The sequence below is a fragment of the Tiliqua scincoides genome, chromosome 5, assembly GCF_035046505.1.
Source record: "Tiliqua scincoides isolate rTilSci1 chromosome 5, rTilSci1.hap2, whole genome shotgun sequence".
Taxonomy (NCBI): Eukaryota; Metazoa; Chordata; class Lepidosauria; order Squamata; family Scincidae; genus Tiliqua; species Tiliqua scincoides.
The window spans coordinates 68,257,630-68,280,302 of NC_089825.1; the positions used below are offsets into that span (position 1 = coordinate 68,257,630).

The following is a 22,673-nucleotide window of genomic DNA, read 5'->3' on the forward strand; positions in this document are numbered from 1 at the left end:
TGAAACTTTTCTAAAAGATTAAAACCATTGTTCAGAGTGTCCTCCCAGTGGAGATATTTCAAGGATCAGATGAAGGTACACTTCACTTATCGTTTGGGGAATGATCTCACCATTGCTGCATCCACCCCCCTCAGTTTCTGTCACTTCCCTGTAATCCAGCTCCAACCATCTTCCCATTATCTTCTCCTAATTCATCACTAGCATTTCAGGTCCTAAAAACATGTCCTAAGCTTGGGCTTTGTACAACCACAGCATTAATCACAGCTGGAGAATATACGAGTGCGTGGGTCCAACTCAGTTCTGTGTATATACACAATTACTGGCAGAACTGACACAGAACTGCAGCTAAAGTGAAATTCCAGTGAATCTGGAAGGTCCTCTCAGGCAACACTTTTGTAGGAATTTGAAGGAGAGTTTTAAAAATATTGATAAGGTTTATGACATTTCTAGGAAAGTGTTGCACATATCTAATTAGTAAATTAAGACAGTCGGCAAAGTTCTTATTTCCTCTTGACCAGGTTTTTATTTCTGAGAGTTATGAGAGCAAAATGTCCTCCCCATTCTTCATCAGGGAGCACACATCTGGTCATCCTCTTCAATATACCCATTTAGGGTCAAACTAGATGTGACTTTAAATGCATTGTTTGGCCCTGTGTGTTTGCTTTGCTTTTTTTTTTTTAAATATCAGATGTGGCTAGCCCAATCCAGATTAGGATTATGGCACGGAGGATAGGATTTAACCTCTTCTCATTGTTATTGGGATGTGGATTGGGGGTTGGGTTGCCAACTCTGAAACTCTTCCTGGAGGTCCGTCTCCCACAACCTGATGTAAAATTGGAAATTTCTGGAGACCCTGATAAAATCTTCAGGTCTGCTTTCAGTAGTCAACTAAAGATTGATCCTGATTCTTGAAGGCTTCAGCCAAACCTGGAGGGTTGGCAACCATACCTGAAGTCCCCCTGGAATCTTCCCTCCTGGAACAATAGTAGTCACCCCCCTGGTCTGAACTGAGGTCACCGCAGTTGAATTTCCCATCTCCTGCTCTGTGATCCTAATCTGGATCAAGATCCCCATAAGTGCTGTTTAATAAATTGGTACCATCAGGAAAGTTTCGTTTACCAGATGGCAAAGGGCCTGACCCAGAATGGCCAGCACTGGCCAAGCACGATGCTCACCGCTGGTTCTGCATGGGCACCAGCTCAGCACAAGCTCATGCTGAGCCAGTGCCAGGCGGAAGAATGAGGAATGCCAGCCAGAGCTCTGGGCAAGCGAACTGGTAAGTCAGGGTGGGGGGGAGGTGTTCTGGGGCAGGGGGATGGCGGCAGGGAAGGCGGAAGGAAGGTGGGGCATGGGGAGGGAGTGGATATACCCTGCTGCCATATCCTAACCCCTCTCCCAGCCTGGGATACCTGCACAGGTCTCCTCAAATCTGCACCCACTCAATAGATCTGAGAAGTCCTATTGGGGCTGCCTGAGGATTACATGGGTTAAGGAAGCATAATCTCCCTTACCCTGAGTAGACCCCATGCTGCTTCCCAGACCCATGGGATGCAGCTGTTGCCATTTTGGTGACCCACAGCCCTGGGTGCTGGGAAGCACAGGACTGGGCTGTTAATTGGCCCATGAACTTCAGAATGTGCCTTCCTCAATGGCATAAATGATAGGTCTTCTCCATGATAGCAAATAAACAGTGGTGGTTTCATTCATGAGAATTTGTCTTGAGGATGACTTATTGCTTGGGCTGTCAAGGGAGGCACTTGCCAAAATACTTTGGGCCTGTTAAAACATCTGATAATAATAAACCTTTTTTTTATTGTACTTGGTTGGAGGTTCCACTCTTTTTTATTTATTCTGCTTTTGCCTGCCCTCTTTTTTGCTGTATTTACTAAACAAACATGCAGGGTCAAATAGTGTATTTTTAAAAGTCATGCTAGTTTGGCTTTTAGTGGCATTACTGTCAGGGGCTTGAGTACATTTTCTCAGCTAGAGGAAGTATACCTCATTTTGCCTGAGAAAATGTGTAGGGGTGTCTGTTGTTGCTCTCCCCATTCTGATCTTGTTAGAGCAGTGGCTCTGACAGAGCAGTGAGGAACACTGGGATTCCTTAGAAGCCTATGGCGGGGGGGGGGGGGGTCTTCAATGAGAGAATCAGTAATGGTTAGTAAACTTCCTAAAAAGACAGCTTGCCCATGACTACCAACCTTGCAACATGCAGCTGCAGGGGAGCATTCTTAGCGCCAGCCAGACACTCCCCTAGACTCAACTGCAGTACACAGGGGCCCTCAACTGAAGAGTCAGATAACCCCATACCCTGAATGTAGAAAGGCTATACACCACTGGAGACAGATATAAAAAGGGAGCTCACAAGGTGTTCCTCACTTGTTAGTGAGCTTGGCTTTTCCCCAACATCACAACTGAAACGATGTGTATACCAGCAGACTGAACACTGGCTCAGGGGTCAGTCTTGCCCCTTCTCTAATGCTTTAGGTGAGCTTTATGCACTTTTTAACAAAATGTAAAACCTTTACATGAGTGCTCGTTCATTTAACTGTTCAGTCCTTGCCTTATTAAAAAAAATTTTTTAAGTGCAAAACTGTTCTGTGGATTGGACGGACATTTCTTGGTGACATTGCTGGGGTCAGCCAATCAGGGATATAAGCATTTAGATCTCTATTATGAGGTCTAAAAAGATAATCCCAAGAAATGATCTTAAACATACTAGTCTTTCCAATGCAACATTCAACAGCAGGTATTTGAATCTTGCCCCCATAACTAAAATACGAGTGGTTCCTTTATATGTTATGGGCACTATAATATTGCCTGGAGAAAGAAAGAAAAACAAAAACTATCAAATGCTTTCAGGCTTAAAAATGATATAAATATCCATTGCCTTATGCAGATACAGGTCCATCCTTCTTATCTGTGGATTTAGGACCCACAGAATTTGACCCATTGAGGGTCAAATCCATGAATCCCAAAACACACCAGGAGGGTTAGACAAAATTTGTAGGTGGTCCAAAGCCCAAGGAGGCAATACACGGCCTCCCTGAGGCTCGGAAGGCCTCAGATGGTCCCTGGAAGGCCTTGAAGGCATTTTTAATGTCTTCCAGGGACCTTCTAAGGCCCCGGGGAGGCCTCAGACCACCTCCTCAATCAGCCAAATCATGGATTCCTTTATCCGCAGTTTTTGGCATCCACGGGGGTTCTATTCAGGCCTGCACTAGGTGGCACAGGTCTGTGTGGACCCATGCAGCAGAATCAGGTCTGGGAAGGGGGTTAGGATTTGGCAGCTGCCGCTCCCGCTGAACCTACCCCCTTCCCAGACCTGATCCACCTATCCTCTGCCCCTCTTTGCCATGTTTTGCCCCCTCCTTGATCCCAGTCTGCCCTCCCCCACCCGTCTTGCCTCTTTCACTGACTTATGTGCTCTGGTAAAGGGCGGAAGATGCAATGACGCAGACAGGAAGGCGCAGGCCTTCCCGCCAGTGTGCCTGGCAACATGCTGACTAGCATGCTGTTGGATCGCCTTTTATGACTTGTGCTTTATGGCAGTTAGCCAGTGCATGAGGAGTGCCATCAGCAGATGGCAAGTATAGGACTGGGCCATTTATCTTTAAAAAATTTTAACTGTTGTGTGGCAATGCTGATTTCATTTGATTATGTGTTTGTATGGTCCTTCTATGGTTTTTTTTTCAAAAGTTCAATTCACATATTTTATTGCATTTGTGTTTTTTTTGTAAGCTGCCATAAGTGCCCCTTGTTTAGAGAGAAAGGTGGGGTATAAATTGGCTAAATAAACAAATGTGTATTTTTAATGACAATGGTGCAGTGTTTGGTTTACAAGCTGCAGCCTGACAGATCTTATGCCCGCTGTCAACCACAGAAACAGTGCCTCTAAAAAGTGTCATGTTTTATTTTTATTTTTTGTTACTGGTAAAACAGCCTGGCCAATTCCTCTACTTCTAATAGTAGCCTTGTCTGCCGAAATCAGTAGATGAAACTTCTGCTGGTAAGGTTTGCACATCAAAGCTCCTGTGAGAGGTACTGATGTGCAGTTTGAATCTCTGGGAACATAGCAACAATCTGTATAAAGTACCAGTGGCTTCACTAGGGTTTGTGTCACCCGATGAGGTAGACCAGCATGTCACCCCCATGGTGGACCTCCTCCCATTGCAGTGGGTGGGGCAACGTCTTGGGCAGCAGGCATAGTGATGTACCACTGCCCCACCCCACTGGTTTTTTGGCTCTAACATTTGATAGTACAGAGGTATTTCAATGTGATTACCAAGATTTTAAAAATTTCAGCCAGTAGTGGTGTCACCACACTATGCGTGTCGCCCACACACCCCTAGCAACGCCACTGCAAAGCATTGTGTCTCTACCATGCACCTAAATAATGCCACTAGCCAAGAGCCTCTAATGATGCATCTCCCCAGAAGTTTCTGGAAGGAAGGTCATAGGGATAGCTAATGCACATCTAATCCACCGCCTGCTGTAAAAATGGCCTTGGTTTCAGACTGCATGCATTGCCCACCCAAATGCTGCGCAGATGGAAAATTTCAATGAGGATAGTACATAGATTTGCCAACTTTTGACTGATCCCATCCATCTGTTGTTCAGCAGTACTACCATCCACCCCCATGGTTAAACCATGACATCCATCAGCAGGGAAACTCCATTAATGAAGGTGGTGGTTTAAGCATGGAGGAGGAAAGTATGGGTGGGTGGGCTGCCCCTACACCAGGCTTGAAAGTTAACACTAATGGCACAATCCAAACCTTGGCTTGAGTCACTGCATCTGTCCTTGCGCTGGCTCAGAGTGTCGCAAATGTACTGTAAGGTCAGCTGGGCTGGCACGAAGGCCTGTGCTGGTCCAGCAGTACTGGATCCAATCCCCATGGTGGCTGGCAGAGGTACTTGAGAGGGTGGTGGGAGAGGATGGAACGAGGGGAGGATCAGGCCTGGGAAGGGGGCAGGGAGAGTGGTTTGGAGGCAGGAAGGAGGTGTTTTGGGGCAGAGACAGGGCAGAATGAGGGGAGGCTCCGGTCTGAGAAGGGGCAGGGCTGGCAACGATGGCGCATGCCACATCCTATCCCCCATTCCCAGACCAGGCATCCCTAGACGGGCTTCCGGATTTGCACCAGCTATATAAAAATATATCCCCTTACTCCAAGATGACATTCAGACAGTTCTGAAGCTGCATTATATTCAGTGCAGGCCATGAGGCCTGGCTGCACCAGTGCAGCTTAGGATTGGGCTATAAGTTATATAAATGCAAAGACATTTAGGGCGCAATCCTATCCTGTGCTGAAACAGGCAAACCAAGAGGCTCATGCTGTATCCAGCACCTCTGGGTATGGCACCCTGGCCCCTATGAGTCTCCTCGGACTTGCACTACCTCCTGAGGTGGCACAAGTTTGAGGAGAGCGGAGTGGTTTGAAGCTGCTCCAAGCTCCCCGGGAATGGGGGTTGGGATCTGGCATAACTGCCTCCTGATCCCCACCCGCACTCCCCCGCGGCTGCCACCCCCCTGCCTCCCCCATCCCGGAACGCCTCCCTCCTGCCTCCCTCCCTGCCCACCCCAGAGTCTTGTGTCAGCTGAACTCGACGAACGCAAGACTCTGTGGGTGTGGAGGCCAGACTGTGGAGGCCAGCACGCCTCCACACGCCGCCTTGCCAACTCACAAGGGGGCACAAACATGCCTTACAGCATGTTTGCAGCCTTCCTGGGCTGTCGCAAGGGACTTGTGCTGGCCCAAGTACTTCTCTGGATTGTGCCCTTAGATTTATTTCCTGGAACACGAATGGTTGAAGAGGCTACATCTGTCTTATCTTATTATTAATGAATTACAGTATGTTTTAGTTAGTTCTCATTTTCTATATTAATTGTTTTGAAAGGAAGGGACCGGATTAGCCTCAAAAGCTGTGTTGACTATATTTTGTAGTCTTTCGCTTAGATGGTCATTACAAAGCTTCCCTTCAGTTCCAGTGCGCAGCAGAAATGAAGTATGGTGGGGGTGGCATGTGACCTAATTATTGCATAAAACAGTTAGCCGTTTTATAATCCTAGCCACTAAAGAGAGCATTATGAAGAAAGGAAGAACAGTTTGCATTCCTTTAGTCTTGTTAGGATCATACATTTTACATCCTAAAAGAAGCTGTATGTTTTCAACAGCTGTAAGCCACACAAAAATTACATGCGTGGTTCACGCACACATCTTCATGCTGGGGAAATCTGTATCTGTTGGCTCTCTACCTGGCACATAACTAGGCACCAATATATTAAGCAACTCTTGGAAGCCCTCAGCAATTCCTGGATAGCTTTTTTTTTTTTTAATGCGGGATGGTTGTGCTAACAAAGCAATGAGGACAGGAGCTTGGAGAGGTTGATCCATTCATGAGCATGCCTGTAGACAAGCATGCATGCATACATACTGCTTCCCCTTCTCTTTTGCAAGTTCTAACTTTTTTATTCCATTCTTCTGAGAGCAGACTGAATGGTAAGACCTTGGGCCTGTAGAATACCCAAGGGGAGGGCAAGGGGGACAAATGTCCTGGGCGCCAGGCTTGGGGAGTGGTGCTGCACCGCCATCCACCTCCTGCAGTGCTCCCCTGCAGCACTCAGTTGGATGACGCACTGCTCTGAGGGCCACCCGCTGAGGGCCTTTCCCCAGAAGCATTCTGAGGGCCGGGAAAGCTGCGCTGCAGCCTCCCTGACCCTCCAATGACCTTGTAAAGGCTGAAAAACATCACTTCCAGTAACATGGAGGAAACCAGAAGTGAAGTTTTTATGCCCTTAGAAGGCATTCTGAGGGCTGGGGAAGCCTCCTCGGGCCTCTGGAAGGGAGGCAGTGGGTGGGACCGGTGGGGGGGGTGTTTACAGCCCAGCTGGCGGGGAAAGCAGCTTACGGTCTTGGCCCCGGTCCACCCGGGGCCAGGATTGCCACTGCCTGGGTTGGGGGGAGATGAGGGAGGAAAAGAGAGTACAAGTTTTGTAACAAGGCCAAATAATTCACATAATTGTTAAAAGGCACCGATGCCTCTGTTGGGAAAAAGGTAGCAATTGTAGGCCACACACAACAGAAGAGGAGGCCCTTGTTCCTTGGTTGTCTTGAGGGCTCTCTTTTAGGAAATGAGCCCCTGCTTCCTTAATGAGCCACTACTTCACACAACGTCCTTATTTTTACCTGAAGAACCTTATTTTGACCTGAATTGTTTTCCAAACTATAAGTTATCTCAGCAAACTCTAGGCCCCAGCCCCAGGTTTGCTGAGACAGGGAAATCAGCAGGAGAGGTAAGATGTTTAACTCCTCCTACACCCAACCATCTGCCACTTACCCCAGTCAGGCTCACTCTTGATTTGGAAGACTAACTGGGGAAGAAAATTTAAAAACTGGGAAAATGTCACGCCAATGCCCTCCCCCTTTCTAGTGTTACAATATTAAGTTTAGCCCTAATGGGTACTGTTTGTTTAATTTATTATCTCCCCAAGTCACTGAATGAGGCAGAGTTCTCTCTGAAGTCAATAAGGGGTTTGCCTGAACAAAGATTTTGAAGTTTGGGGATAGAATCTCATCTCCCATATATAAATTGTCTGAAGTGGAATTGCACCCATGCAAAAACAGGTGGGAGACCCGAATTAGGCCTATGCCCTTTAAAGAGTCTCCTCCTAGTGACTGCTTTTTGAAAGCAAGTTTCTAAATATACTGTTACTATGGGCTGGTAAATTAATACCAGCTTTAAAACTCAGAGTATCAACAAGTCAAAATAATTCAGTGGGACTGGTTACATAGTTATTTTAAACGCCTCTGGATCAAAATAATGGGTAGCATTTTTTTCCTGTGCCAGATCACTACTCTATTAGGAGGCCATGATTCTGCAATGTATTTGAAATAGACAGAATTTGTCCTAATTGAGCAAACCTCAATAGTACAGCAAAGCATATAGGCACTTGCTCCATATTTCATCAAAGTATATTAAATTTCAGTTGCTCTCTTTTAATTATTTTCTATATCTATAGAAACCACACTTAATGAAAGTGTTTTTAATGCCACCATCAGTGCTCACACTCTAAAGTAAATCTAAAGTAAAACTACAGTAAAACTAACAACAAGCACTCAGCTGTTGGAACTGAATATTGTGGATTAAAATCTAAATTGATTGGTATCAAATGATTCTACAGTACTTTCACAAGCTTTTGTGCAATTTTAACTTATAAGATTCCCCATTTTAGTATAAAGATTACTTTCTTAACAATTTCATTAACCATAATAAGTTTTTCAGAACATTTTATATAAAATTGATAGATTTGCAATTTACTTTTAAAAACTAAGTACATATGATATCTTCTATCACTTGACTGAATCCACAAATCATATTGGGTAATTTCTCTGACACCATATATACACAGGAATAGACTGAAATCAATAAACGCCATTTATTCTGAAAGAAGGCTCTTAAAATCTAAAGCACTAACTCATGAATTTCTACAGGTTAAGGGTACTATCCACAAGGAAATTCTCATGCAAAAGCTCAACTGGAATGAATGGAAGCTACACATGGATAGTCTGACATTAGCTATAGTAACATACCCACAGAAATATAGCTGCTGCTCTCTCGTATAACTAGAGGTGTTTGTTTTTGTTGACTAGCATAGGATTACGGCCTAAGTCTTACTGAACGAAATGGGCTTACTTCTGAGTAAAATAAATATCATTTTCAAGCATCTCTTCCAATTAACTGAATTTAAGAAACGTGTTTAGAATCATGGTCTCTCTCTCTCTCTCTCTAATACAACAATTATACAATAAATAATTATTTGAATGCGTAACTGATTCTAATGCTCCAGAGGGCAAAAAAGAAAAAAATCTATCCATATTTTAAATAAAGTGAACACATTGAAAGAAAGTACAGGTACAACATAAATGTAAAATATGAGTAATTTACTAAGTAATTGAATATTTTTTCATTTTAAGTTGAGCATATCTTTCCATTCAGAAACGAAGACATTCTACAGCCTTTATGGTCCCAGGTGTGATCTCAGTGACTTAAATGAAAATTTCACAACTTTTTGAAATAGCTTAAGACTGGGTAAAAAAGTGATAGCTAACTTAAAGGAGATATTGAAGACAGACTCCAGTCCTAACCACATTTACTAACTGGTGTTAATAGGGCTTCCTTTCGAGTAAGGCTGCACAGCATATCATCATCATATACAGTAATAGTAAACTCACCACCTATATTCACTAACAGTGAATTCAAGTGGTTGAGTGCCAACTTGGTGGACGCCCTAGGTATGTAGCAGAAATCTGTAAATTAAAAAAAAAAGCCCCCCCCCCCCCCAAAAAAAAAAACAAAGCAAAACCATCAGCTTGATTCAGGCTGAGCATTTTCTGTGGCCCTCAGGAGCCATTAAATGTTGATGGATCAACTGGAAAACAACAACAAAAGCATAATGTGGGGGAGCAGGGAGAGGGAAGTGGTCTACTTAAGCCAATTAAGCATAATTGTTGGGAGACGCAACATTTCTTGCTGGATTGAGTTTGAAAAGGTACAACTACTAGAGATCAACTGAAACAAAAGGGGTTTCACCAATGCCTCTGCATTCTTTGTTGTAGAACCATGCATAAAATTGCTTCATATTTTACCTGGCTATCTTCTTGAATAAAATGTAATTGTTACACTTTAAAACACTATGCAAGTAGAAACAACCTCTAGTAAATTGCTATTTGAGACAGTAGAATCACAGCAATGGAGCTAGGCCACTCATTATGGTAGTAGTTAAAAATTGACTGTTTTGTTCTACCTGCAGTACCCAAATTGACAAATTAAACACATACCATATAGCAAAGAATTATATGTATAAAAACACAAAACGTACTCTGGAATAATCAAGCTCTCTGGGTGCAGAATCGGATAACGCTCGCACAAGAGCATTCATCATACCGACTGGAGGAGAAGGTGGGGAGGGCTGGGAGGGTTCCTGCTGTAAAGGGCTCTTTGGTTTGGAAGGCAGCCGGCCTCTTCTCCCTTTCAAACTGTCAGTACGGACAACTGATCAAGGAAGAAAAAAGAAAGAAAAGAATCAGTCTTCTAAGATACCATGGCAAATTCCTACAAGGTACACATGAGCACTAGAGTGCTGTACTTTCGGTTCTGACTACTACAAAGCAAATGACTCTTTCTTCTGGCTTAGCTTCCTACATACGCATGTTGTTATCACATCTGTAGAAAGACAAGTCAACCAGGCAACAGTTTTCATTTTGAGGACATAAATGGATATTATGAATATATTTCTTTCATGTCCATACTCACTAATGGTTGGAGCACTGCCCTGCCTATGTTGCATACAATGATATATAGTTTTGGGGCAAGTATACATTTTTATAGGTATTTAATGAGTCTTGCTTAAGAAACTTTTTATATTAGGTGCATATACAATTGCTCTGCTAAAAACGCTGCACCTGCAGTTGGCACTTAAATATGTGTATAATAGACTTGCACATATTATATTGACAAATGCATCTTGAAAAGTCTAAAATGTGTCAATCCAAGAGAATGATCCTGTGACTACTTCAAAATGAGTAACATCACAATTTATTTTCGTTGAAATAAAAGGAACAATTTAAATAAGTAAATATACTCAAGATAATAACTGGGCTCCCAACAAATCATAAGTTGATTAATCATTTGATTTTAAGTTAATAAGTAATTAATTATATTTAAACAAATCTGCATGTCACCAGACCTTCAGTATTGAGGCACCACTGAGTTATGAAAGATGTGTGAGCTAACAAAAATTTTTAAAAAAGAAAGCTACCATTCCTTGTTAGAAGGAAAGGTTATCTTTAATGTTTTCCTTGTCTCTCCCTATTACTAGAAAGCAGAAGAACTAAAGTAGTATTAAAAACAACAATACCCTTAAAAATGTGCCATGAACTCATGATTTTACTGGTGAAAATTTGATCTCACCAATTCAAATAATCAATTATTCAACTAAAACTTTAATTGATTAATGTATTAAATGGAAAATAAGCTTGCACACAAAAATTATCACCTTCATCACAATATTTATTTATTTATATAGTGCCTAAGTGATTCTTACTAGTTTAAAGCTGAAATTCTATACAATTTATCTGGGAGTAAACCCCATTTAACAGAATGGGATTCACTTCTGAGTAAATATGCCTAGGATTTTGCTCTTGGGGAAAAGTGTGCAGACAGGTACATGCAATTTGATGAGACTGGAGACCAGGGTAAACATAGGGTGACAAGATGCAGTGAAATGTAAACAACATTTTTGAAGTGGAAAATTTGAAATGTGAAGCCTTTCATGACAGCAAAGAGAGTAGACTGAAGAATCACTATGGAAAGCCTTCCTTTAAGTAGTTTGGCTTTCCAGGTAGGATCTCTGACAAATCTGTTTGTAATCTGGAATAAAGAGAACCTACATAAGTAGCACAAATGCTGCTATGTTATAATTTAGCATTAAATGCAGGTGTCACTCTTTTCAAACTCAAGCCATTTCAGTCACATAACGTTTGGACTAATAATAGCAAACTCTTTACCTTCTTTTACCATGCCGACACTGAGACATTTCTGAAATCGGCAGTATTGACATCTGTTTCGACGGCGCTTATCCACTGGGCAGTTTTTATTAGCCAGGCAAACATATTTTGCATTTTTCTGAACTGTCCTCTAAGAAAACATAATGCAAGAAAGAGTCAACTGAATGAGCCGGGACCTGACAAGTTGCATTTTAATTACCATGTGAAAAGCGACAGTGCAATTCGTATAATTAGATAAAATTAATTTCCTAACATACTAGCCTCCAGGAAAAACAATTTTATTAGTGTTAGCTACTGACAATGAAAATAATCGAGGATGGTTCAGAAGCCAGGCTCAAGAGACAGCCAACTCCTAAATGATAAAATCATATCTGAAATTACCAGGTCATCACATCATACCTTTGGGGATTAGATTAACTTGGCTTTTAATATTCTTTTGGGAACAATTTTCTACTTGGCTCGTTCCCCTGATTATTACTGACCTTATTAAAATAAAATCAAAATTATCTGGATTGATTTTTCTCACTATCACTATTATTATATATCAAAATAAACAGGTTTTATTCATCATTAAAATCAACATGAGGAAATTAAAAATTGAGAAAAACAAATTTATGCACACACACAAAATACCAATATACAAAATAAATTTTATAGGGTATGATTTGTTACAATAACCACAGATTGCAACAAGTTAGAAAAAAACAGGAGGCATGATTCAGTGAAAGTGAAGCACTTTTCAGCCCAACTCACAGCACAATCCTATGCATGTTTACTCTGAAATAAGTCTCCCTGTGTTCCATGAGACTTACTCCCAGGAAAGTGTCCATAGGATTGCAGCCTCATTTCAGTGAGAGAATTAAGTGCATGGTACATCTCTCCCTTTGAAATGAAGATTGGACAAAGAGCTTAACTGTGCCTGGATCATGCCAAGATATTTTTACATATAAAGGTTTATATAATATTTTGTATGCAATTATTTTGAAATGTAATTCATAAAAACAAATTAAATGGCAGAAAAACAGATATTGTAAAGTGATCACATTTCTAAAATCAAAATGGAATGTTGTGCAGATAAATAATTTGTAATTACTTATACCATTACTTTAAAAAATTACTAATCATAAATATAAACTGAATAAAAACCTACTATACCATGACTGGCAGGCTGCACACTGCATTGGGAAAACTCCTGTAATTATACAGGGCCTAATCCTGAAATTGACCAAAATCATAGGAAGATTTCTGTGGGTTACCTTATGCAAAGAATTAAGATTATAAAGCCAGATCAATATGCTGCAGAAGCTGAAAATAACATAAGGGACACTGTTCTTGCCTCTTCTAAAGGCAATGAGAAAACACTCATTCCTTTAAAGGTAGCATGTGTGAAAGTTGTCCTGTGCAAACTCTTTGAAATAAATGAACGCTTGCACAGCCCACAAGAGAACTTCCTGGTGGATTGTGTCCTTCCTCTTTCTCTACACAAAAACTGGTATACTAACTTTTTGGTATCAAGAATAGTTTATTAAAAGCCATCGTCTATCTACCAGTCTCAAATATACACCTAGAATGCGAAAAACAAATAAATCAACCTATAAAATGTGATTGATTAAATAAATAAATAAATAAATAAATAAATAAATAGTACATTTCACTTGGTCAGACTACTTCAGATTTATTATTTCAGCAATTTTCAGAACAATAAAATTTGTATTTTTATCCCCATATTGCTTGGTTGGCAGAAGAATAGGGGAGGCTGAGTCTGAGTGGTTTGTTTAAGACCACTAAGGGCCTGATCCTATCCAACTTTCCAGCACCAGTGCAGCTACAATGCAGCCCCAAGATGAGGGGAAAAGCATTCCTTTACATTGAGGAGGCCCCTGTGACTGTCTCCCCACCAAAGGTTGCAGCACACACCCATGGCATAGCTGCACTGGCACTGGAAAATTGGATAGGATTGGGCCCCCAGGCTGCAATCCTTAGTGCAATGCTTTTCAAACTGGGGCATTGCGATGCCCCAGCCTGTGAGCCCTGGCCTCTGCCCCTTCAGGGGCGGGGGCCAGTGGCATACCTAGCCCATCTGTCACCCGGGGCAAACTAACATTTTGGCACCCCCCTGATTTAATTAATTAATTTTATTATTATTACTGTATTATAGAAGTTTGCAATGTAAAAATGGTAGATGAAATAAATTTAGCTTACAAAAACTTGTGCCACATTACTTTGTTAGGGCACAATCCTAAGCAAGTCTACTCAGAAGTAAGTCCTATTATGTTCAATTGGTCCTACTTCCAGCAAAGTGAGGTTAGTATTGCAGCCTTATGGCCCAATCCTATCCAGCTTTCCAGCACCAGTGCAGCTGCTGTGCAGTCCCAAAGTAAGGGAACAAATGTTCCCATACCTTGAGGAGGCCTCTGTGTCTGCCTCCCCACCACAGGATGAAGTGCATGCCCCACTAGCATAGCTGCACTGCCACTGGAAAATTGGATAGGATTGGGCCCTAAGTTGTCACAGGGTCATGAATATTTTACAATCTTGGAACATCTCCCACACGTACAGTTCTGTCTTAAGTAGCAATATGAACTCTGAAAATATCTGATCAAAAGCGTTCTCTCAGAGACAACTGCATCCTAATGTGTTCTGGATCTTTACAATGCAATGTAAGAAGTTGCCCATAAATCATAATCCTGAGCACATTTATTTGGAAACACTGAAATAAATTAAATTTACTTACAAGGTAAAGGTGTTTGGGTCCATAGAGTTAGGTATACCATGTTTTTATAATATGAAATCCATAATGCTCAGAATGGTGCATTTGCACAGGATATTTTTCAGGGACTAAAATCAGTGCATCTAATCCTGCAAGCCTGTCATAAAACACAACCTTCTTTTCTGGGGTATAGTTCCCTATGTTTCTAGTTTTGCATTTGACATAAACACAGATCTCTCCTAAGCAAATATGCCCAGAAAATGACCCTGCCGTCATATGATATTTAAATCAGGCAGAAAACAAAGGTGCAGCGAATCAGTTACAAACACACTCAAACAGCTTTGATTGGCAGAGTGGCCATGCTTCCTAAAATGTGCACAGCACTCACGAAATTGGTAGGAAACTCCAGGCTAGCCCAGGCTAGGAGGCAAAGGCTGCAATCCTAATCACATTTTCCTGACAGTAAGCCCCATTGAACAAAATAGGACTTACTTTGGAGTAGATCTGGTTAGGATTGTGCCCAAACAGGATCATTGAGCCAGATTTCTGCTTCTCCAGCAAGGCCATACCACACTTACTGTGGGAGCCTGCTTTGGGTCCCATCTCCTATGCCTTTAACAGCGACATTCTATGACAGGCAAGAATTCAGTTCTTTTTGCACCAGGGAGAAGCTCTGGGAATCGAATTAAATTCAAGGTTGGAGAGACTGGGATTCTCTCATGTCAAAAGCAACAGAAGAGAAGTTGAAGAGCTGCCTCTGTTCTCTCCTCCCCCCAGTAGTTTCACCATGAAGCATCCTTTATTTTTCCCTGCCCACCATCCCTTTTTTTGGTGCTTAACGTTAAACATGATAATGAACTGAAAAGGAATGTTTGTTCATGCTTTGGTTCTAATGTGTATCAGTTGTGTGTGTGTGTGTGTTGGGGGAGGGTGCCTAACAGCTTTCCACTGTGCCAGGGACTTCTCAAAAAGTCACCTTTGGCTGGGATGGGCTCCTTTCCAGACAGCTGAGATCCCCAAGCCTCTCCTTCCAGAGGATGCACACTTCTAGAGGGAAGAAAAAGTTCTTAATGGAAGGAGCTGACTTTCAGGCTGCAATCCTCTATGTCAGTGGTTCTCAAACTTTTCTGGCTCCCCTGATCCTTGTGGCCTTTGGCCACAGCTCCCCATTTCAACACCTCACCTCAGTTACCCCCAAAATGGGGATGAAGGTGTTATAATTATATACTAGAAACAAAAAAAAAAAAAACTGCCAGCAGTCTGAGGCTACAATCCTAACCACACTTACCTGAGAGTAAGCCCCACTTGAACAAAATAGGACTTACTTCTGAGTAGACCTAGTTAGGATTGCCTCCTGAGTTTGTTAGCAGCACACCTGGAGGGTTTTGGAAAGGGAGGGGGGAAGTGATGAATTTGCTGGGGGAGGGGAAGACTTTGTTTTGTGTGTATCTGCTAACTGCAAATTAGAAGATCGACCCAGAGACTGTTTGGCTACAATCCTAACCTCGCTTTCCTGGGAGTAAGTCCCATTGAACGCAATAGGACTTACTTCTGAGTAGACCTAGCTAGGATTGTGCCTTTTGTCTTACAATAGCAGCCAACATGGGAAGTATCCCCCCCCCCCCAAGGAGGCAGGAGGCAAAAGGGGGATGGCTGAAAAGGAATGTGTATTATTATTTTTTAATCAATTTTTGGAGGCAAAGTCATCAAGAGTGGCTTTTTTATTTTTTGAAGGGGAAGGAAAAAGAGAAAGGTGAAGATCCTGGGTTAAGCTGATACAGACCCCAAGCCTATGTAGGTCTACACATTTTAGTCAATGGGGCTTACTCCCAGGAAAGTGTGGAAAGGACTGCAGCCACACAGAGCAAGATTACAACTCACCCCAAAGTAGATGGGGGCTGCTCACACATACACACCAGCAGATGCAAATGCCACCCCTATTCCCCCCAGGCAAGACAGAGGAACTGTCTTGTGGCATTTGGACACCCTGGGAGCAGGCTAGGCTCCCTCCTTCCCAAGTGGAGGAAAGCACTGTGCTGCCTGTACTTACTGTTCCCTCCCAGTTTGAAGCCTGCAAGGAGTGTGCCCTGTGCTGATGAGATGCAGCACCTCTGCCACTGCCCAGCCAGCCTTCTCTCCCACCTCTCCCCACCATGTTTCACAGCCCTCCCCACCTCACACTGCCCCACCCACCTCATTCACAGCTGCAGAAAAGCAGCAAGTCAGCAGGCAGCAGCTACGGCCACCTCTCTCCCCCAGATGCCTCATGATGCCCCTGGAGGCTAGCCAGCCTTCCTAGGGATTGAATACCTCAGCTCAACATAATTACCTGGTAGTAAGACCCATTGAACACAACAGGGCTTACTTTGAGCATTTTGCTGCTTTTCCAGCATAGATAATGAGTGCCCCTTCTCCTTTAAGAAAAGGACAAAGGGTGAGTCTGGTGGAGGCACCCCCAAGAGGGTCAGGGCCCTGGGCATTTGCCCCGTTTGTCCCACCTTAGGTCCACCAGGGGCGCAGCCTGGAGGGAGGGAGGAGGCAGTGAAAGTAAATGCGGAGTGATTGAGCTCCACTTCCGCTTTAGTGGAGTGCGATCGCTCTGCATTTACTTTCACTGCTGCGGGGAGCCCTGCTGCAGGTTGCGCCTGGCTCCCCACAGCCTGGGGAGGCTGCAGGAGGCTTGGGTAAGTGCACCCAAGCCCCTGCAGCCCCCTGGGATGAGCGATCCTGCTGCTGCCTTTCCCCCACCACCTCCCCCCACACAAGTACTCAGTGGCTCTCAAACTCTCCCAGAGAGTTTGAGAACCACTGCCTTAGTGCAATGCACTTTCCTGGGGACAGCCCAATCCTGAGCTGCAAAGAGCCTTCTGGAGCAGTGGCACCAAAGCAGCTACTGCTGCATGTACTGTATGCAGTGGAAGCAGCCAGAGCTCTGCTCAGGGAAAGCCCCAAGCCCCACAATGGGGCTTCTCAAAGTCTGCACCGGCTATTTTGCTGGCACAGATTTTGAAAGTTGCGAAAGTGGCCCAATATGGAGTTCAGGATACAGTGATTCCACCCCCTCCCATCCCCGCCCTCTCCCTGCCATTGTTCCACCCTTCCCCCACCCCCCAGAGGCCACACCACTGCCCAGCAGTTGCACTTACCCTTGTGGCACTTGTGCTTCCTGCCAGTACTGGGCCTGGTGCCTGATTAGTGCAGACCAAGCACTGGCATTCCTTACTCATCAGGTGCCATAAAGTGCTTTACAGCATGTTTATGGCACCCAGTGCCAGCGCTAGTGCTGGCTGAGTTTAGGATTGGGCCCTAAGTCTCCCTGAACACAACGGAACTGACTTCTGAGTAGACATGCATAGGCCTATGCTGTTGATTTATTGAATGAGCAGAACAAAATGTACAATGCATGAATGTTAAATGTACATGTACATGCCCATGTTAAAAGTATTGGGCAATATGAAAAATATCACTGAAGAGGCATAAACTCTCAGGCTCAGTAAACTTCAAGATCATATTCTGAAATGTTGTATTTCAGAACAATAACTGTATTTATCTGTTGCAGCAAGACTAACAATGGTTCTTCTAGCATCTTGAAGATTAGCAAATGGATTGGGGCATCAGCTTTCAAAGTCTACAGTTTATTCCATCTGATGCAGTTACTGAAGTAACTCTGGAAAGTAATTAGTTCCCATATTACTTAGTATTTATTGTATATTGATGAAAACTTACTGACTTACTGACAAAACATCTCTTTTTGGGGAGCTCATGCCTGTTTCATTTCACATCAAAATCCTATCTCAAATTCCATCTGATTATTGTACACCCTTGTGCCAACACAGCAGCAATAGATCATAGCTTGTCCTTTTATATTTATCCCTTTAAAAGCACAAAGTGACTGCTGGGCTTTCTGAGTTTCATGGCTAATTTTAGAAATAGTTCTGATGTGAGTGAATTGCACTCTGATTTACAAAGGTAGATGAAGAACATACTGATTTGTTTCTTAAAAACAGGTAATGACTCAGATACATAACTGGCTTCATCTCATGATATTACTCCTACATGGATCTTATACCTGTTCAGCCTTGAAGTTCACTGACTGACCTCTGATCACATTTTATTTTTCACTTATTTATACAACCCTTTCTCCAAGGAGCTCAGAATGGTGTACACATAGTTCCTCCCTTTCCTTTGTCCTCACAACAACCCTGTGAGGTAGGCAAGGCAAGTTCCTCCCTTTCCTTTGTCCTCACAACAACCCTGTGAGGTAGGCAAGGCAGAGAGGCCCAAGGTCACCCAGGAAATTTCATGGCTGGGCAGGGATTTGAACCTGGATCTTAGCTTCCATCACAGGGTGCTGTGGAAGTAAGAAAGGGATAATCCCATGTATGCAGTCCTAAGGTCCTTTGAAAAGGAGCAGGATACAAATGTGATAATAAATCTGGATGAAGTTTAGCATTATTCCACAAAGCAAAGGGAGAAGGGAAACCAAGTTACAGATTTGAAAATTATTATTTTTCTCATATTAATCCTTGTCTGTCTTGCCTCTCTCTTTCCTGTCCTCCCTTTCTTGTCCCTCCTCCTGTTAAATGTTAGATTATAAGCTTCTTGGAGCAAGGACCAGTTTTTGCATATGGAAAGTGCAATATACATCAATGGTGCTATATAGACAACAAAAACAGTAGTAGAAAAGAAACAGTGTCTAGAAAGCTATTAATAACTTCCAGTGCAAATAAGAATTAGATCAAGGTAATAAGTCATTTATTGAGGCTGCAATCCAATTCACGCTCACCTAGAAGTAAGCCCCTATAATGGAACTTCCTTCTGAGTAGACATGCACAGGATTAGATCATTCATTATATTAAAAAATGATACTACTGTATCTCAGCCAGCCCAGCACTTCCTGTAGCGAAAGAACTTCCTGTAGTGAAAATACAACACTATCATCAGTGGATTATAGGAAGCCTGGGGTTATGATCTGATCTAGCTACAATTAGTCATAACTGAAGTCCCATTTTTTTCAGTGGGATTTGATCAATCACAACTAAGTTGTTTCATTGGTTTCACAGGGACTTAGTCATGATTAACTGGGCTGGAGGGCAGATGTACAGAAACAGAATGGAGTGAGATAAGGGGAAAAGACATATGCATGAGATAGTTTGCAGTTCTTACCTTGAAGAAGCCCTTGCAGCCTTCACATGTCCGCACCCCATAATGCTGGCAGGCAGCATTGTCCCCACATACAGCACAAGTGCCCTCTCCTGATGAAGAACTTCTGCTGGGTGGAGATGGGAGACCACTGCTGCTACTGCTGCTCTCACCCAGAAGACTGGAGGTGGCTGCATTGAGGCCTAATGGTGAGAAGGCTAAGGTGGCTGCTCTCTTGGCCAACGGGAGCCCATAAGGATGGTTTTCCATAGCAGCTTGGCTAGCAGTGGGCCTGTCCGTTCCCATGGGTAGACTCAAGGCGGTGGTGTCATAACACATGTGGGTACCAGGTGTTGGCGTGTGGGGTGGTGAGTGCTTGAAATGAAAGAGGGGAAAGCGGCCAGACACTGTTTTCATTGGGGCAGTGTCCATCAGATGGCTGGGGGCCATGCAAGTCTGTGCTGGTGGAAGAGGGTGTGGCAGTGGCTCATCCCAGGGAGACTGGTGGGAGGGAAACCCAGGAGTGGTGGGTGTGGAGGGAGGGGACTGCTTGAAGTACATGGAAGGGTTGGGCATGCCCTCATCTGCAGAGGGAGGCAGTGAAGGGTGATAACCATGCATCCGATTGTCTTCCATCTTGATGAGGGGCCTCTGGCTTCCAGAGGAGGAAGGTGAGGAAGAAGAGGAGGCAGACTGCATTTGGTATAGGCAGGAGGGCTTGAGCTCATAGCTCCCAGAGTAGCCCTCCATAAAAGTGCTGAAGCTGGGTAGAGAGGTGGTGGCAGTGGCACTGATCTCAGCACTACTCAGCTCCATGGTCAGCTTGGTGTAGTCAGGGTTCATAATCTCAGGATTGTACTCTGAGCCATAGGCGAAAGTCTGAGCTGCATAACTTGAGCCAGGGGGTGAAGGGCTGTACTGGGCTTGCACGCAGGGCATATCTGGAAGGCAGAGAAAAAGTCCATTAGCAATGGCTGCACTTGCAGCTGGCCCATGCAGGATTTGTCTTTTTATCCTTCTTTTGCAAGTTCTTGCATTGCACAGAAGCAACTAAGACACATTTTCATTGTTTCTGTTTTGGAGACTCTTCAAAATGTGACAAATTTCCTACATAGGAAAACATTTCCGTGTAGGAAAAAAAAAAGCGTGCTAATGATGTGTAGTTGATCACACATGCACCTGCTCCCTGTACATGCAGTGAAAGAGACTTGTGTGCAAAACATAACAATCTACATATGTCTGCATAATTTCCATAACACTGAAGGGATTTCCATGAAAGGAGCTGCCCACATTTGAGGAAGCTTTTGAATAGGAATTACACATCCCCCTCCATGCACCGAAAGTCAGCATCTGCTTTCAGTTACACTGGTTGAGGTTAGTCAAGTAATGCCAGCATGACAAGCAAAATGCAGTCCTTTCAGTGCACTGAAACTTTAGAAGCAAAACAAAACTTTATAGTATCTGAATGTGGCTCTTGATGAGTGGGTGGGCAGGTGGAAAATCAGAAAAGAAACCTAAAGGTTGGTTGTCTGCAGGATCCCTCAGAGGAGGAACAGAAATGTCTGTACCTACCACAAGAGGTAGATGCTTCTTACTACCAGATCTGCATGCTTCGATTCTCATCTTATTATATTGCAGGGCTTGTTCTTAGAGTAAATCAAGCTAACTTTAACCTCAAGAGAGGCTGTGATCCTATGCACACTTTCCTGGGAGTAAGCCTCACCGAACACAATGGGACTTGCTTCTGAGAAGACATGCATAGGATCATGCTGTGAATCTGTGAAACCTGGAGCAGCAATGATGATTTCATAGCACCGAACACATCAGCAGAAGAAGGTGATTATCAAACATAAAAAAGCAAAACTAACATCTTACTACATTTGAACTGAAACTTTTGTGAAAATGATTGAACTCTTTTGCATTGAAAATCGAAGGGCAGTAACTAGTTTTAGGTTCAACTTCTGAGGAGCAAAATAAACCTTTTAAAACAAGTGGGAAAGGAAGAATGTCCATTTATTTCATATGACAGGAAAATTCAGACAAACTTAGAGTGGATATCCTGTGCATATCAACTCAGAAGTAAGTCCCATTATATTCAGTGGGGCTTACTCCCAGGTAAGTCTACATAGGATTGCAGCTTTCTGGCCCAATCCTGTCTAGCTTTCCAGCATGGATGTAGTCCCAATGCAGCCCTGATGTAAGGGAGCAAATCTTCCTTTACCTTGAGGAGTTCTCTGGGACTGCCTCCCCACACAGGAAGCAGCGCATGCCTGTGGCATGGTCATTCACTGGAAAATTGGATAGGATTGGGCCCTTAGTCATTTCTTTTACATTTATTTGGAAGACTTGGTTTGTTAAGAAGTGCCCCCCACCCCCAGCAATAGTTTTCCTCCTTTCATAAAGGCAAAACCATTCTACTTTCATTTTTGTGCTTCCTTTACAACCACAAATAAATCCTTTTGAACAACAGGATGTCACCGAAATATTATGCTTTCGTAGGTAATAACTGTGTGATTTCAAAACCTGTTTTACATCAACAGATGGAAATATTCTATCAAGTTCCTTTGAAGTCTGGGCATTTGCAAAGAAAGAGCTTTCAGTTCTCTTTGGGCAGCTTTGCAGAGAGGAGGCTCTGACTTGTCAATGTGATGCCTCCTCATGACCCCGGTTCACTTCCCAGTATTTCTTTGGAAAAGGCCCTCTCGGAGACTGGGAGTGAAAGTGCCAGTCTGAAGCTCCTGAACTGCGGTCTGTCTCTGGCGCTGGCGAACTTCGGCAGGGCTTCCTGAGCAGCGCTGCTGAGCCCTGCGCGCTTCCCATGTGGCTTCGAAGGAGCCCTCCCGCCACCCACCCGCAGCAGCAGTTTCCCGAGAAGCGAAATGTCACCGCTTGACATTTGGACGCCAGAAACTGCGCGGGGAGGAGGCTTTTCTCGCGGGGCCGAAAAGGGAACCCGAACCTTCGGGAGTGCCCCTGCCCGCCCTTCTGAGCATCTCCCCACGGGCTTCCCAGAAGAGCCTGCACGCCTTGGCGGGGAGGCGCGCTCTTTACCTGGAGGGTGGCTTGCTCGCCGAATGGTGGGGGCGGCTGGCTGGGCGGCGGCTGCAGCGGGGGCGGGCGGCGGCGGCGATCCCTCCTCTGCGGGGTCGGGGACGGAGCCGGGGCTCACCAGAGAGGGCTCTTCCGACCTGGGCTCTAGCACACAGACAGGGAGGTCGGAAGGTGCTCGGCAAGGTCTCCCCGACGCCCCGCCC

The 22,673-nt window shown here is 43.9% G+C and overlaps 1 protein-coding gene across 1 annotated transcript in view; it reads right to left on the reverse strand.

Moving 5' to 3' along the window:
* Nucleotides 1-22,673, reverse strand: part of NR4A3 (nuclear receptor subfamily 4 group A member 3) — a 40,726-nt gene that overhangs the window by 13,890 nt on the left and 4,163 nt on the right. Inside the window, exons 2-5 of the mRNA XM_066627449.1 lie at nucleotides 22,471-22,614; nucleotides 19,444-20,360; nucleotides 11,568-11,697; nucleotides 9,881-10,053 (exon numbers count right to left, since the gene is read on the reverse strand). Coding sequence (XP_066483546.1) covers nucleotides 9,881-10,053; nucleotides 11,568-11,697; nucleotides 19,444-20,358 — 1,218 coding nt within the window. The 5' untranslated portion in view covers nucleotides 20,359-20,360; nucleotides 22,471-22,614. The remainder of the gene's footprint in view (nucleotides 1-9,880; nucleotides 10,054-11,567; nucleotides 11,698-19,443; nucleotides 20,361-22,470; nucleotides 22,615-22,673) is intronic.